Genomic DNA, 13,552 nt, shown 5'->3' on the forward strand with positions numbered 1-13,552 from the left:
TTAACAGCCCTTCTAAACACCCTTTTAGTGCCTTTTCTGCCTCTAGGATTTCCCACTGAAGGGTCCTGGTATGTATTTGAGCCCATTGAACGGCCAGAAAGCACGCTGTCAGGGAACCTAGCAGGGACATGGCCTTCCGAAGTGACATAGACGGGTGGGATTTCGCCCGTGATAACAGGTTTAAGATTTTTTGAATTTTCCCTGAGGGGAGACGACACTCCTGAATTTTTGAATCCAGTATGACGCCTAGGTACTCCTGTATCTGGCATGGTTCTGTCTTGGACTTTTCCAGATTCAAAAGCCACCCTAAGCGAGTCAAGGAATCCATGACCTTTCCTAGATGGGATTTGCAGTCTAGGAAGGAGCTGCCCATTATCAGGAAGTCGTCTAGGTATGGGACGACCAGGGTGTTCTGCTCCCTTAGATGAGCCATCACCTCTGCAACCACTTTGGTGAAGACCCTTGGGGCTATGGCGATGCCGAATGGGAGGGCTGGTATATTGGTAGTGCTTGACCACTCCACCCATAGGAACAGCTACCCTGAGGAACTTCTGGTAGTCCTTGTGTATCGGGACGTGATAATAGGCGTCTTTTAAGTCCAGGACGGCCATGAAACAACCAGGAAACAGCATTTTTATTGAAGATTTTATTGTTTCCATTTTGAAGGGTTCCACCTTAAACAGCTTGTTCAGCTTTTTCAGATTCACAATCGTCCTGTATGTCCCATCTGTTTTTTTTTCTCAGGAATAGTGGAGAATAGAAGCCCATGCCTTCCTCCTCCCCCCCGGGACCTCCTGGAGGACTGCTTTCCCTACTAGTCCCCGGATTTCCTGCTCCAAGGCTAGTTGCTCCTCGTTTGAAGATCTTTCGGGGGTTATAATAAAGTTTCTCTGAGGGACTTTGAAGAACTGGAGTTTCAGGCCCGATTGAATTAGGGTCAGAATCCATGAGCTGTTGGATATTAGCACCCAGGCCGGGAGAAAACTTGATAGCCTTCCCCCAACCCGGGGAAAATCTTCATTGGGGGGCCTTTCTATTATCACTGGAGGGCTTGTTAAATAGGAATCCCTTGGTCTTCCTTCTCCCACCTAGCCTGCTCTTTAGGGGGGTTTCCTACGCATAAATCTTCTACTCCGAAAAGGCTTCCTGTAAGCAGCATTAGACGGGACAGGAAACCGTTTCTTATTATCCCCTGCTTTATCCAGGAGGTCATCAAGGGCAGGCCCAAATAGAAACTCGCCCTCACAGGGGATGGAGCACAATCTGGATTTAGTTTGTAGGTCCACGGGCCAACATTTCAGCCAGAGGGCTCGTCTAGCCGCGTTGGCAAGCCCAGCCGCTCTAGAACTTAACCTGGCGGAGTCCGCCGAGGCGTCTGCCAGGAAGGCCACTGCCCCTTTCATTATCGGGATGGCTTCAAGGATTGTGTCTCTGGATGTCTTCTGCCTCAGTTGTGATTCTAGCTGGTCCAACCAGACCATTAGGGATCTGGCCGTACACGTGGCAGCTATCGCCGGTTTTAACCCCACCCCAGCGGCTTCCCAGGTACCCTTTAAGAAGGTGTCTGCCTTTTTATCCATGGGGTCTTTCAAGACACCCATGTCTTCAAATGGAAGGGAGTATTTTTTTGAGGCTTTGGCAATAGCGACATCCAGTTTCGGTGCTTTCTCCCAAAAGGAGCATACGGGGTCCTGAAACGGGTACTTTCATTTAGGGGAAAGGAAGCCCTTCCTCTCCGGTCTTTTCCACGCTTTCATAATCAGCGAATGAACATGTTCATTGAGTGGAAAAGATCTCCTTTTTTTCGGTTCTAGGCAGCTAAACATCATGTCTTGTATGGATTTTTTGGGCCGGGGATCTGTTAGACCCATAGTAGACCTGATAGACTTATCAAGGCAATCTGTTTCCTCAACGGGAAAACAGCTCCGACCTCCTCTAACTGTAGACAAGGAAGAGGAGGAGGAAGAGGTAGAAGTGTCCGAATCCCCGTCATCCTCAGAACTACTAGACGTGGACTCTGGGGATATGTTTTTAGTTTTCTTTAATCTTTTGCCCCGAAAAGATTTAATAGTGCTTTCAACTTGCGACTTGATTAGATCTCTAAGATCAGAGGCAGATCTCGGGGTTCCCTCGAATATGGTCTGCTCAATGCAGGAGCTGCAGAGCCTCTTTTCCCAAGTAGTGGACAAGGCCTCAGTGCATAATGCACAAGTCCTATTTTTTGTTTTCCCTTTACTCTTTTTTCCCTACGGGAGACAAGAGAGAGAGAGCAAGGGCCCCTAGTTACAAATTGGACTTTCACGAAGTTTACTTACCAACCAGACGGAAGAGCAGGTATCGGTTCAGGAGGTGGAGCCATCTTTGTAGCCAAGGTCCTCCTGGAAGATGCCGAGGTGGAGTCCTTGCTGCGCTGCAACGATCTGCCAGAGCGCCCGCTTCCACTCCGGTCCTGGCCTTCCGGTCCCTTTTTCCGTTGGGTTGGCGGTGGTGGTGGCGACTGAGGATGTAGCTGATGCTCCTCAGGTAGGTCCTGGTCACTCATTGTTACAGTTTTTTTTTTTTTTTTTCTTCACACAGCGTGCCAGAGCCCAGAAGAGCAAATACTGGCGTGTGTTTTAAGGCACTGGAAGTGCCTCCCATAGTGCCTGTAGTGACCTGGCCACCCCTTCCTCCCCCGCACCCGTGGGAGGACGCCCCTGCCTGCACAGACTGGATACCCAGTCATGCATTGCGGCGCCGCGTCATTCGGGGGCGCCCGCGCATGCGCGGTGAACCCGGAAGCTTAAATGCATGTTGCGGGGCCACGCGCGTTCTCACCTCCGCAACTAGGGGGGTCTAGCACAGTCCTGGCAGCCTCCTCTTCATCCAGACCCCCCTCCGCACACCCTAAATGCCCACTGACCTCAGCGGTGGCACTTCAGGACACCGCACCAGCCGAGGCAGGGGGACCCCCACTGCCTGGATCGGACTGGCCGGGCCTGGCATCCCACAGCGTCCATCTTCTGGCACCCCGCAGGTATGCCTCCTCCGGACTGTAGGGTCCCGTCAAGGACAGGAAACCAACTGATGCGGGAGAGAGGTACCGCCCTTTTATCTGTAGGTTTCCTGTCCTTGAAGGCGGATCCCCTCTCTCCGTGGTGCCGTCATGGGGGAAGGAGAAAAAAGAATGAATTAATATAGGATTCTTCCAATAGATTCAGTAAAAGAAGGTCGTGCCTGATCAACATGCTTTGGTTGTAACAAGGTGGTAAGTGCAAGTCTGGATGCTTGTCACCATGAACTAAAGTCAGAAGTGGGGACCACAGGGATCAAAGTTACGCCTAATTACTTTTAATCACTTGTGGAGTGGATTGAAAGTAAAAAGTCATCTTTTGCTGATGATACAACACTTGGTAGGATTCTTAAACTCAGCTAGATTGTACAATATTACAGAAATAACTGAATAAGCTGGCCGCATGGGCAAAAACATGGCAGTTGAAGTGTAATGTTGATAAATGTAGAGCACCTGATCCAGAGTAATTGTATTGCATTGTACACATTCAATGGAAATATACTAGCGATTACAGAACAAGACAGACTTCTATTCTGCTACCAGTAAGCTAAGCAGCAGTACTCAATGTCAAGCAGCAGCTTCAAAAGCAAACGATTTTTTTGTATGTACAACAAGATAAACTCTTGTAATGCCAATGTAATATTACCCCTCCAACTCCTCACATTGTAAAACGATATAGGAAAGCTGAAGTGGGTCTCTTATTTTTGATTCTGAAAAGTAAAAATGGCAGATTCTGGCTACATAGTGGCCTCAATAAATCAAAGCTTTTGCTTAATCTAATGAAACCCATCAGTTGAGTGTCAGTGATTTACGTTCCATATACATGGATAGTGGTGTTAATAGCAAATAACAGAGCATCACAGTGGCTCAGTGGTTAGAACTGTTACTTTGCAGCACTGGGTTTCAAATCCCACCAAGGACAACATCTGCAAAGAGTCTGTATGTTCTCCCAGTGTTTGCATGGGATTCCTCTCACACTCCAAACTCCTACTGATAGAGAATTTCAATTGTAAGCCCCAATGGGGACAGGGATGATGTCTGTAAAAGCACTGTGGAATTAATGGCGCTGTACAAGTAAAACAAGTAGAAAGAATATACGGTGTGTAATATCAGTGAAGGTTCAGGTAATGACTGGTCAGGATTTTCATCTGATCCGTGCTCTTACCTGGCTTCCATCTTTTATCTCGTGGTGTGCATACAAGGTAACGGCTTCTGGACACCGATCTAGAAGTTTCTCTATGGACCCCTCGTAATTCAGGAGCCTTGTTGCACAAATTATGTGAATGCTCAGATATGAATTGTTGCTGTCGGGTATGGAGTCCAGAAATGGAAGAAACGACACAATATCCAGTGAAGGGCCACACAGGAGAGACTTCATGCAAATTAAGAGAAAATTGGAATAAAAAAACCCAAAAAAAACAGGGTTTACATTATATTCTTACTCGGGGTATAGCTCCTTCAGTCCAAAATGTCAGTACTGGAAGTCCTAATAAGAGCTTCAATAGTGGAAGCAAGATGCAAGGATGAAAGGGTAGAAGAGAGAACGAAAGGAAAGACTCAGTCCACCCCCCAATGTCATCCCTATTAGTACAGTAGCAGTAGAATGGGATGAAGACTGGGGTGTCCTTCTCTTACAAAGAGATTAAGACAAACCTGTAATTTCACCAAGTCCCCACAGGCCGCACATGATGCAGGTTCTGAAGACATCATCTTGGTTATCCAAGGGCTGATCACTCCAAAATGGCTGCAGGAATTCCTCTAAAAAGACAGATTCCCTTATACAGAAGGCACATTGAAAGTGCAATAAAACCAGCGGCGGGCTAAAAGGGTATAGATGGCACGCATGGACGGATCGCGACACCTACCAGATCTTCTGGGCTCCGGAGAGACGCGACACATACATGCTGTGGTTGGCATATCCTGCACACATAGTGAGATGTCAGCTTGGACAGTACGTCTTGCAGTATGGATTCTGGAGGATACGATGACAGAAGGGCTTCCCAAAAATCTACAAGTATTTGGGGATCATCATCATCAACTGTCTTGTTACATAAAGACTAGAGAAAAATAAAAGAATGAAAATCTGTTTCCTATCCGTGGAAAAATGTTATCCTTACTCTGATAACGATGTAAATTCATTTTGCTACCAAGCTCTTAATTAGTGAATTATAAAGTTGGCTCCGGTCCATCCAGTGTCCTGCATGACTGCGTTCGGACTCTCAGAATCATAAGGCATCTTCATTGAGTCTGCGTCTGTACGCGCTCCTATGAAAGTCACACCGAGCCTCGGATGGGAATGAAGAAAGAAACGGACTTCTGCCGCATACAAAAAGCGTTAGAGCGCTGTCATGCAGGATAACAGGAGGATGGGAAGAAGCAAAATAATTCACTAGTAGAGTACTAGGTAAGAAAGCTACTACTTATATCATCATATATATTACTATATTATTAGCAGAGGAATCAATAACATCTTTTCTGCAAGTCCGACTTTAAAGATGACATGTCACCACCAAGTCAAAAGTGACCAGTTTGTGCTCATTTTATTCTCGCTGCTTCCGAGTATTCCATTATTTATTTTTTTTCATTTTATAAATCTGCCATATGCTTCCAGGGATATGCGCCGCAGCTGTTCAGAGTAATACAAATCTGGCTGCAATCGTGCAGATATCTGTTTCTTGTCTGATTCTAACTACCTGTGCTTGAATCTGAAGACCGAATCCCTTTAAAAATTTTTAGTAAGACACAAAATCGGATTAAAGTTTTAAAGTCCATTAGGGAGGCCATAAAAATTGAAGAAGTTTGTAAAAGTGCAAAAAAAAGAAAAAAGAAAAAAAAAAAGTTATAGCTCTTGGAAGAAAAAAATGAAAATACAAAAAAGAAAATTGGTCATGGAGGTAAGGGGTTAAGGGTAGTCAATGACATTCAAGCGTGATAACAGTCAAAAGTATGATAATAAGCACAATATAATAAGGATGTACAAAAAACTGTATATGTGAGACATTTGCTCCCATAGATGTCAGGATGTGAGGCTGATAACTGGGAACAAATAGTTTCAGCCTGCAAGATCACTAAAAATTAATCAAGCATAGAACCTTTAAGAAGGGCTTCACTTCTTTCAGCATAATTTTACTGTTTTCATGAAAAGCCACCAGAATCGCTACAAGTAGTCCAGGTAGTGTCTCTCGTAAATGAAGCGCCATTTCAGTGGGTATGATCTCTCTTTCTTTACGTCTTATAATAAGTCTTGGTTCATCCAGGAAACCGTACAAAAGCTGCATCTGAAAGCAGAAGAATCATAAATTGTACATGTACATCTCTAGGGCAATGGATAAAGAGATTGTCCACTACACTAACACATTACTGTTTTTGCCATAAATGCCCAAAGATAATACCCCTAAAGGCCTCCATACACCTTTACTGCCCATGTTCATGATGTTTTGTACCTTTCTGCCTCACTTCCTCTGTCCTAGCACCAGCTCTGCTGTCACAGCCATAACTAGCTCTGCAGAATCATCTGCTCCTTTCTGACTACAACTTCCATCATTCCTTGTGCTGGGCTGCAAGCCAGCAGTGAGCACAGACCTGTAACTCCGCCTAAACCCTGTCACTCCTCCCCCAGAGTCACGAACAGCATCAGCACATTCTCCTGAACTGGATACTGTTACAGGGTCTAAAAGAAATGTGCAAAGTACCATAACAGCAGCTCTGGCAAGAAAGACTGTAGCCTACTCCACCTCACTGACTGATGTAAGAGAGGATGGGGCTAGTGGGATGAGAGATATGAATGTATTCAGATAATAGAGGGAATACAACAGTGTGTATATACACTACACACAGTATAGAGCAGTGTGTGCGCATAAATATACAACCTGTTATGTACATACAGATAGAGAAAGCTGTGTCTGCTATATATCTTACTCCCAGAAGAAGAAATTGCGCCAAAATACGTGAAAGGGCTTTGCACCACGCACTGCAGGAGGTAATATTTTTTTGCCATTATAATCACTTGCCATAGATTCGTCGTCATTATACTCCCGTGTCCTTTGAGGGCATGCTTTATTCCCTGGCGTCTCCTTTACTATACTGTAAAGCAGATAGCATATTTTTTGCATTATTTATTAACCCCTTCACCCCCCCAGGTTGTTTTCAATTTCCTGACAAGGCCAATTTTTTCAGTAAATTTAAGCCAACATTTTTTGCGTTTGCGAAAATATCTGAATTTTTATGTGAAAATTTGGACAATCAAATTTTCAATTTGTATATCCTTAAACTAGTCAGTCATGCTGTACAAAATAATTAATAAACATTCCCACTTATCTACTTTACATCACCATCATTTTTTATTTTTTTTTTAGGGATCACATCACATTTGATATGACTTTGAGGGGCCTATGCGACAGAAAATACCCAAAAGTGACCCATTTTAAAACTTGCACCCTCAAAGAGCTCAAAACCACATTCATTCAAGAAGTTTATTCACCCTTTATGCACTTCACAAAAATTAAAGCAATGTGGAAGGAAAAAATTAACATTTTAATTTGTCCCACAAAAATTTTAATTTAGCCTAAAATTTTGCATTTTTACAAGAAAAACAGGAGAAAATGGACCGTACAATTTGTTGTGCAATTTCTCCTAAGTACGCTGATACCTCATATGTGGAGGAAAAGTACTGTTTGGGAAGGCTTGAAAGGGAAGGAGCACCGTTTGACTTTTGGAATGCAAAATTTTCTGGAATGGATACACTACCGTTCAAAAGTTTGGGGTCATTTAGAAATTTCATTATTTTTTAAAGAAAAGCACATTTTTTTCAATGAAGCTAACATTAAATGAATCAGAAATACACTCTATAACATTGTTTATGTGGTAAATGACTATTCTAGCAGCAAACGTCTTGTTTGTATTGCAATGTCTACATAGGTGTATAGAGGCCCATTTCCAACAACCACCACTCCAGTGTTTTAATGGTACATTGTGTTTGCTAACTGTGTAAGAAGGCTAATGGTTGTTTAGAAAACCCTAGAAAAACCTTGCACAAGTATGTTAGCCCAGCTGAAAACGGTTTGGCTGATTTGAGAAGCTATAAAATGGACCTTCCTTTGAGCTAGTTGAGAATCTGGAGCATTACATTTGTTTGTTCTATGAAACTCTCAAAATGGCCAGAAAGAGAGAACTTTCATGTGAAACTCGACAGTCTATTCTTGTTCTTAGAAATGAAGGCTATTCCATGCGAGAACTTGCCAAGAAAATGAAGATTTCCTACAACGGTGTGTACTACTTCCTTCAGAGGAGAGCACAAACAGGCTCTAACCAGAGTAGAAAGAGAAGTGGGAGGCCCCGCTGCACAACTGAGCAACAAGACAAGTACATTAGAGTTTCTAGTTTGAGAAATCGACGCCTCACAGCTCCTCAAAATGCCAATGTCAACGTCTACAGTGAAGAGGCGACTCCGGGATGCTGGCCTTCAGGGCAAAGTGGCAAAGAAAAAGTCATACCTGAGACTGGCTAATAAAAGGAAAAGATTAATATGGGCAAAATAACACAGACATTGGACAGAGGAAGACTGGAAAAAAGTTTCATGGACAGACGAATCAATGTTTGAGGTGTTTGGATCACATAGAAGAACATTTGTGAGACGCAGAACAACTGAAAAGATGCTGGAAGAGTGCCTGACGCCATCTGTCAAGCATAGTGAAGGTAATGTGATGGTCTGGGGTTGCTTTGGTGCTGGTAAAGTGGGAGATTTGTACAACGTAAATGGGATTTTGAATAAGGAAGGCTATCACTCCATTTTGCAACGCCATGCCATACCCTGTGGACAGCGCTTGATTGGAGCCAATTTCATCCTACAACAGGACAATGACCCAAAGCACACCTCCAAATTATACATGAACTATTTAGGGAAGAAGCGGGCAGCTGGTATTCTATCTGTAATGGAGTGGCCAGCACAGTCACCAGATCTCAACCTCATTGAGCTGTTGTGGGAGCAGCTTGACCGTATGATACGCAAAAAGTGCCCATCAAGCCAATCCAACTTGTGGAGGGGCTTCATGAAGCATGGAGGGAAATTTCTCAAGATTACCTCAGCAAATTAACAGCTACAATGCCAAAGGTCTGCAATGCTGTAATTGCTGCAAAGGGAGCATTCTTTGACGAAAGCAAAGTTTGAAGGAGAAAATTATTCTTTCTAATAAAAATCATTAATTTCTAACCTTGTCAATGTCTGGACTATATTTTCTAATCATTTTGCATCTCATTTGATAAATAAAAGTATGAGTTTTCATGGAAAACACAAAATTGTCTGGGTGACCCCAAACTTCTGAAAGGTAGTGTAGCTGATGCCATGTTCTGTTTGGAGAGCCCCTGATGTGCCTAAACAGTGGAAGACTCCCACAAGTGACCCCATTTTACAAACTACACCCCTCAGAGAACTTCTCTAGAGATGTGGGGAGCACCTTGAACCCACAGGTACTTCACAGAACTGTATAACGTTGATGGTAATCTTCCACTTTCGAATGTTATACAATTCTGTGAAATCGCTTGAGAGTTAAAAACGCTCACTACACTGTTGGAGGAATTCCTCAAGGGGTTTAGTTTTCAAAATGGGGTCACTTGTGGGAGGGGGGGGGGTTGCACTGTTTAGTCACATCAGGGGCTCTGCAAACATGGCACAGCATCAGCTCTCAATTCCAGCCCAGCCAATTTTGCATTCAAAAAGTCAAATGGCGCTCCTTTCCTTCCGAGCCCTGCCATGCGCCAAAACAGTAGTTTTACACCACATGTGCGGTATTGGTGTACTCAGAACGAAATGGACTGCACAATTTGTTGTGCAATTTCTCCTGTTACCCTTGTGCAAATACAAAATTTGGGGCTAAATCAACATTTTAGTGGGAAAAAGTAACATTTTCATTTCTTTCCTTCCACATTGCATTAATTCCTGAATTAATAACCTAAAGGGTTAATAAACTTCTTGAATGTGGTTTTGAGGACTTTGATGGGTGCAGTTTTTAAAATGAAGTCACTTTGGGGTATTTTCTGTCATATAGGCCCCTCAAAGTCACTTCAAATATGATGTGGTCCTTAAAAAAAAAAGGTTTTGAAAATTTTGTTGGAAAAATGAGAAATTGCTGGTCAACTTTTAACCCTTATAACTAGCTAACAAAACAAAAAAAATATGGTTCAAAAATGATGATGATGTAAAGTAGACATGTGGGAAATGTTATTTATTAACTATTTTGTGACACACAACTCTCTGGTTTAGGGGCATAAGAATTAAAATGTTCTAATTTTTCGCCAAATTTTTGATATTTTTACAAACAAAAATATCGGCCTAAATTTACCACTAACAAAGTACAATGTGTCACGAAAAAAATCTCAATCACTGGGATATGCTGAAGCGTTCAAGAGTTGTCTCCTCAAAGTGACACTGGTCAGAATTGGGAAACTTGGCTTGGTCAGGAAGGTGACTACAGGCTCGGGGGGTGAAGGGTTTAAGTGTAAAAGTTAATAAAATTATGGTGCTTTAGTCTAAATTTTGTGATATAAATTTATCCTAAACAGAATGCCCGTTCTGTCCTTACATCACCATTGTTGAAGGCTGTGAATAACTTTGGCATGGAATTTTTTTTCTGCACATATTAGCAGTCACCTTGTGTTGCAGGCTACAATCTCCTTTCCTTCATTCACTTTCAGCCCTCAGGTAAGCTGCTCTTAATCTCAAGACTTTTCTCATGAGTCCCTCCAGTGAAACATGCTGGAGGTGAGGTCTGTGTCTCCAGTGTATGCCACCTTCACTCGCTCATGTATCAGCAGGGCTTCATTCTCAGGCAGATATCCACTTCCACAGCTCAGGAAAGATCTCTTCTCCCCTGGGCAGTCACTGTGCTGAGTATGTGATTTCCCCCTTCCTTCATAGCATAGTCTTCCAGAGATACTCATTTCTCTTTACATGGCTACACAGTATGCAGGATTCAACTCCTCCTTGCCAGACTTCTGCTTTTCTTCCTATCTACACTCAGATGCTGCACACTGATTACACTGTAATCTTCACTCCCAGGAAACTAAAGCCCCCGTCTCACATAGCGAGATCGCTAGCGAGATCGCTGCTGTGTCACGGTTTTGGTGACGTAACAGCGACCTCACCAGCGATGTCGCTATGTGTGACACTTTGCAGCGATCAGGCCCCTGCTGTGAGGTCGCTGATCGCTGCAAAGTGTCCTGGACCATTTTTTGGTCGTTGCCCTTCCGCTGGTCAGCACACATCGCTGTATGTGACCAGCGGGAGCAGCGATCAGGCTGGTAACCATGATAAACATCGGGTTACTAGGGGCACACGCGCACCTAGTAACCCGTTGTTCATCATGGTTACGAGCCTGCTAAAGTGAGCGGTACCTCCCGCTCACTGTAGCAGAGTGGTAACCATGATAAACAACGGGTTACTAGGTGCGCGTGTGCCCCTAGTAACCCGATGTTTACCATGGTTACCAGCCTGCTCCTGCTTCAGCAGGCTGGTAACTGGAGCAGGACATCGTGGAAAGATTCTTTCCACAATGTCGCTGCTCACCTGATCGTTGATGAGCCTGCCTGTTTGACAGCTCACCAGCGACCACACAGCGACGCAGCAACGATCCCTGACAGGTCGTATCGTTGTCGGGATCGTTGCAGCGTCGCTAAGTGTGACGGGGCCTTCAGATGCTTTCCCTCCTCTTGTTCTGCCAAGTGCATCCTTCTACCCCTCCCAACTACTCACTATGATCGTAGATTCACAATTATAGGTAGAACAACCTTCTAATAATTTGAAAATAATCAGTTATCGGGTAAATGCAGCAAAACTTCACTACAATATTAACCACAACATAACAAAAGTTTTTTTTTCAGTCTTAGAAAGTAATCAGATGATTTCTTTATATAAAAGAGCATCATACCTCTGAATGACGCTTCATCGCTGTCTCATAAGCCTGGAGATCTTGCATTTTCAGAGCCATGTCTGCCTTTGTTAGAGAAATAAGAGCTGAAGGTTCTGATGCCTCTAACGTTTCCAAAAAGCCCATTGCTTTTTTGGGGCAAGCATTATTCATACAAGGACTGCACAAAGCATGAGGCAGCTGGTTTGGTTCTGTAGCAATAAAAATCTGCAATACTGTGTGCGCCACCGTCTGGGAAAAGAAAAACAGAGCAATTATCCATGATAAAAAGTCAAACACTAAGATAAGCAGAGCAAAAACACATCCCACTTATTTCGCTGAATGAAAGCACATGTAAATGATGTTCTACGGCCAAAATTGCAGCCGGCTGCCACTTTTACATTTTTGGGATTTCAGACCAGAGAATTCTGGAAAACATTAGGTATATAATTCCAACAGGGTTATTAGTTAAATAGATTATTGTAGGATTTAGCGTATAGGATAACTGTACTTTCAAGTAACTTCATAACTTCACAATAATCTGTCCTGTGTGTACATGAGGAATAATAGGTCTTGTATCCTGCATTTTCACCAGTTTTTTCCCCGTATATGCTCCATTTTTAATTTGCTCTGAGCATGTAGGAAGAGACAAGCTACTATGAGGTCTCCCATACACTTCACAGAAAAAGGATTCTTGTTCTTCATTCCTTTATAGCACATGGAGAGAACCAAAAGTAGCACTATGAACATTGTACAACAGTACCGAGCTGTCTTGATGTGAATCAACTCTTGAGTGATGTAAAAGACTTGTGGAGAAAGCTCAGTACAATCTTTCTATGTCTCCCTCTGCCTGTTGCCTCTCCCTGCTCCTCACTCTTCATAGAATATAACAACCTGTGGCACATGACACTACACGAAGCTGGCAGTTCGTTTTGTCTGAGCTAGACATATCTGAGGTGGATTTTCAGAGTGGATGACAAATTTAGAAGGCAAGCGAAGTGGCTGATAAGTGGGGATAAGGTATATTATAAAGTCTCATTTTCCTGTACTACTGATTTACACATAGTTTGTTTAAAGTACATTTCCTTTTTAAATTAACAAGATTAATACTAGCAGTAATCTATACATAATGACATAATGGATCATGTCAAGTCTGCTTCTACCCGTCTACTACCACCAGCTCCGGTATAAAATATTACCCATTATAAAAAAAGACAGTTCACATAGTTCTCTTCTCAAAATAAATCAGCACTAAGACTTGTATGGACGCTCACCACGCTTGCTGGAATTTAGAAGCCAAGATCCCGTAGCTTGGAGGGAACCAGGTTCCGCTGGTGAAGCAGAGCAAGACGCAGACGAAATGGAAACGTTCGGCACTACCATCCAGCAAATAAAATCTTTCCGTTTATGATCATAGGATGACTAAGGGCTTTGTATTTCCAGAAACGCATCAGTTTTAATTCACTTTGAATGGATACAACTTTTTAACAAGTTGATAAACTTCAAGATTTTATTTTCCGAATGGTAGTGCCCAAAGCTTCCATTAGATCTATATGTCAGCACTATATTTGGCTTGATTACAACCATTATTAAAAGCAAT

General features: G+C 43.1%; 1 protein-coding gene across 3 annotated transcripts in view; it reads right to left on the bottom strand.

Moving 5' to 3' along the window:
- The window catches only part of HPS3 (HPS3 biogenesis of lysosomal organelles complex 2 subunit 1), a 69,595-nt gene that overhangs the window by 5,083 nt on the left and 50,960 nt on the right, over positions 1 to 13,552 (bottom strand). For 2 of the 3 annotated variants that reach the window (XM_073674644.1, XM_073674643.1), the window contains 5 exons: positions 11,974 to 12,204; positions 6,145 to 6,330; positions 4,918 to 5,109; positions 4,706 to 4,810; positions 4,218 to 4,424 (listed from right to left, as the gene is read on the bottom strand). In XM_073674644.1, coding sequence (XP_073530745.1) covers positions 4,218 to 4,424; positions 4,706 to 4,810; positions 4,918 to 5,109; positions 6,145 to 6,330; positions 11,974 to 12,204 — 921 coding nt within the window. The remainder of the gene's footprint in view (positions 1 to 4,217; positions 4,425 to 4,705; positions 4,811 to 4,917; positions 5,110 to 6,144; positions 6,331 to 11,973; positions 12,205 to 13,552) is intronic. The other variant, XM_073674645.1, reaches the window with a different exon arrangement.

Source organism: Phyllobates terribilis, unplaced genomic scaffold (assembly GCF_046119375.1).
Source record: "Phyllobates terribilis strain yellow unplaced genomic scaffold, ASM4611937v1 Scaffold_3__8_contigs__length_932513732, whole genome shotgun sequence".
NCBI classification, from domain to species: Eukaryota; Metazoa; Chordata; class Amphibia; order Anura; family Dendrobatidae; genus Phyllobates; species Phyllobates terribilis.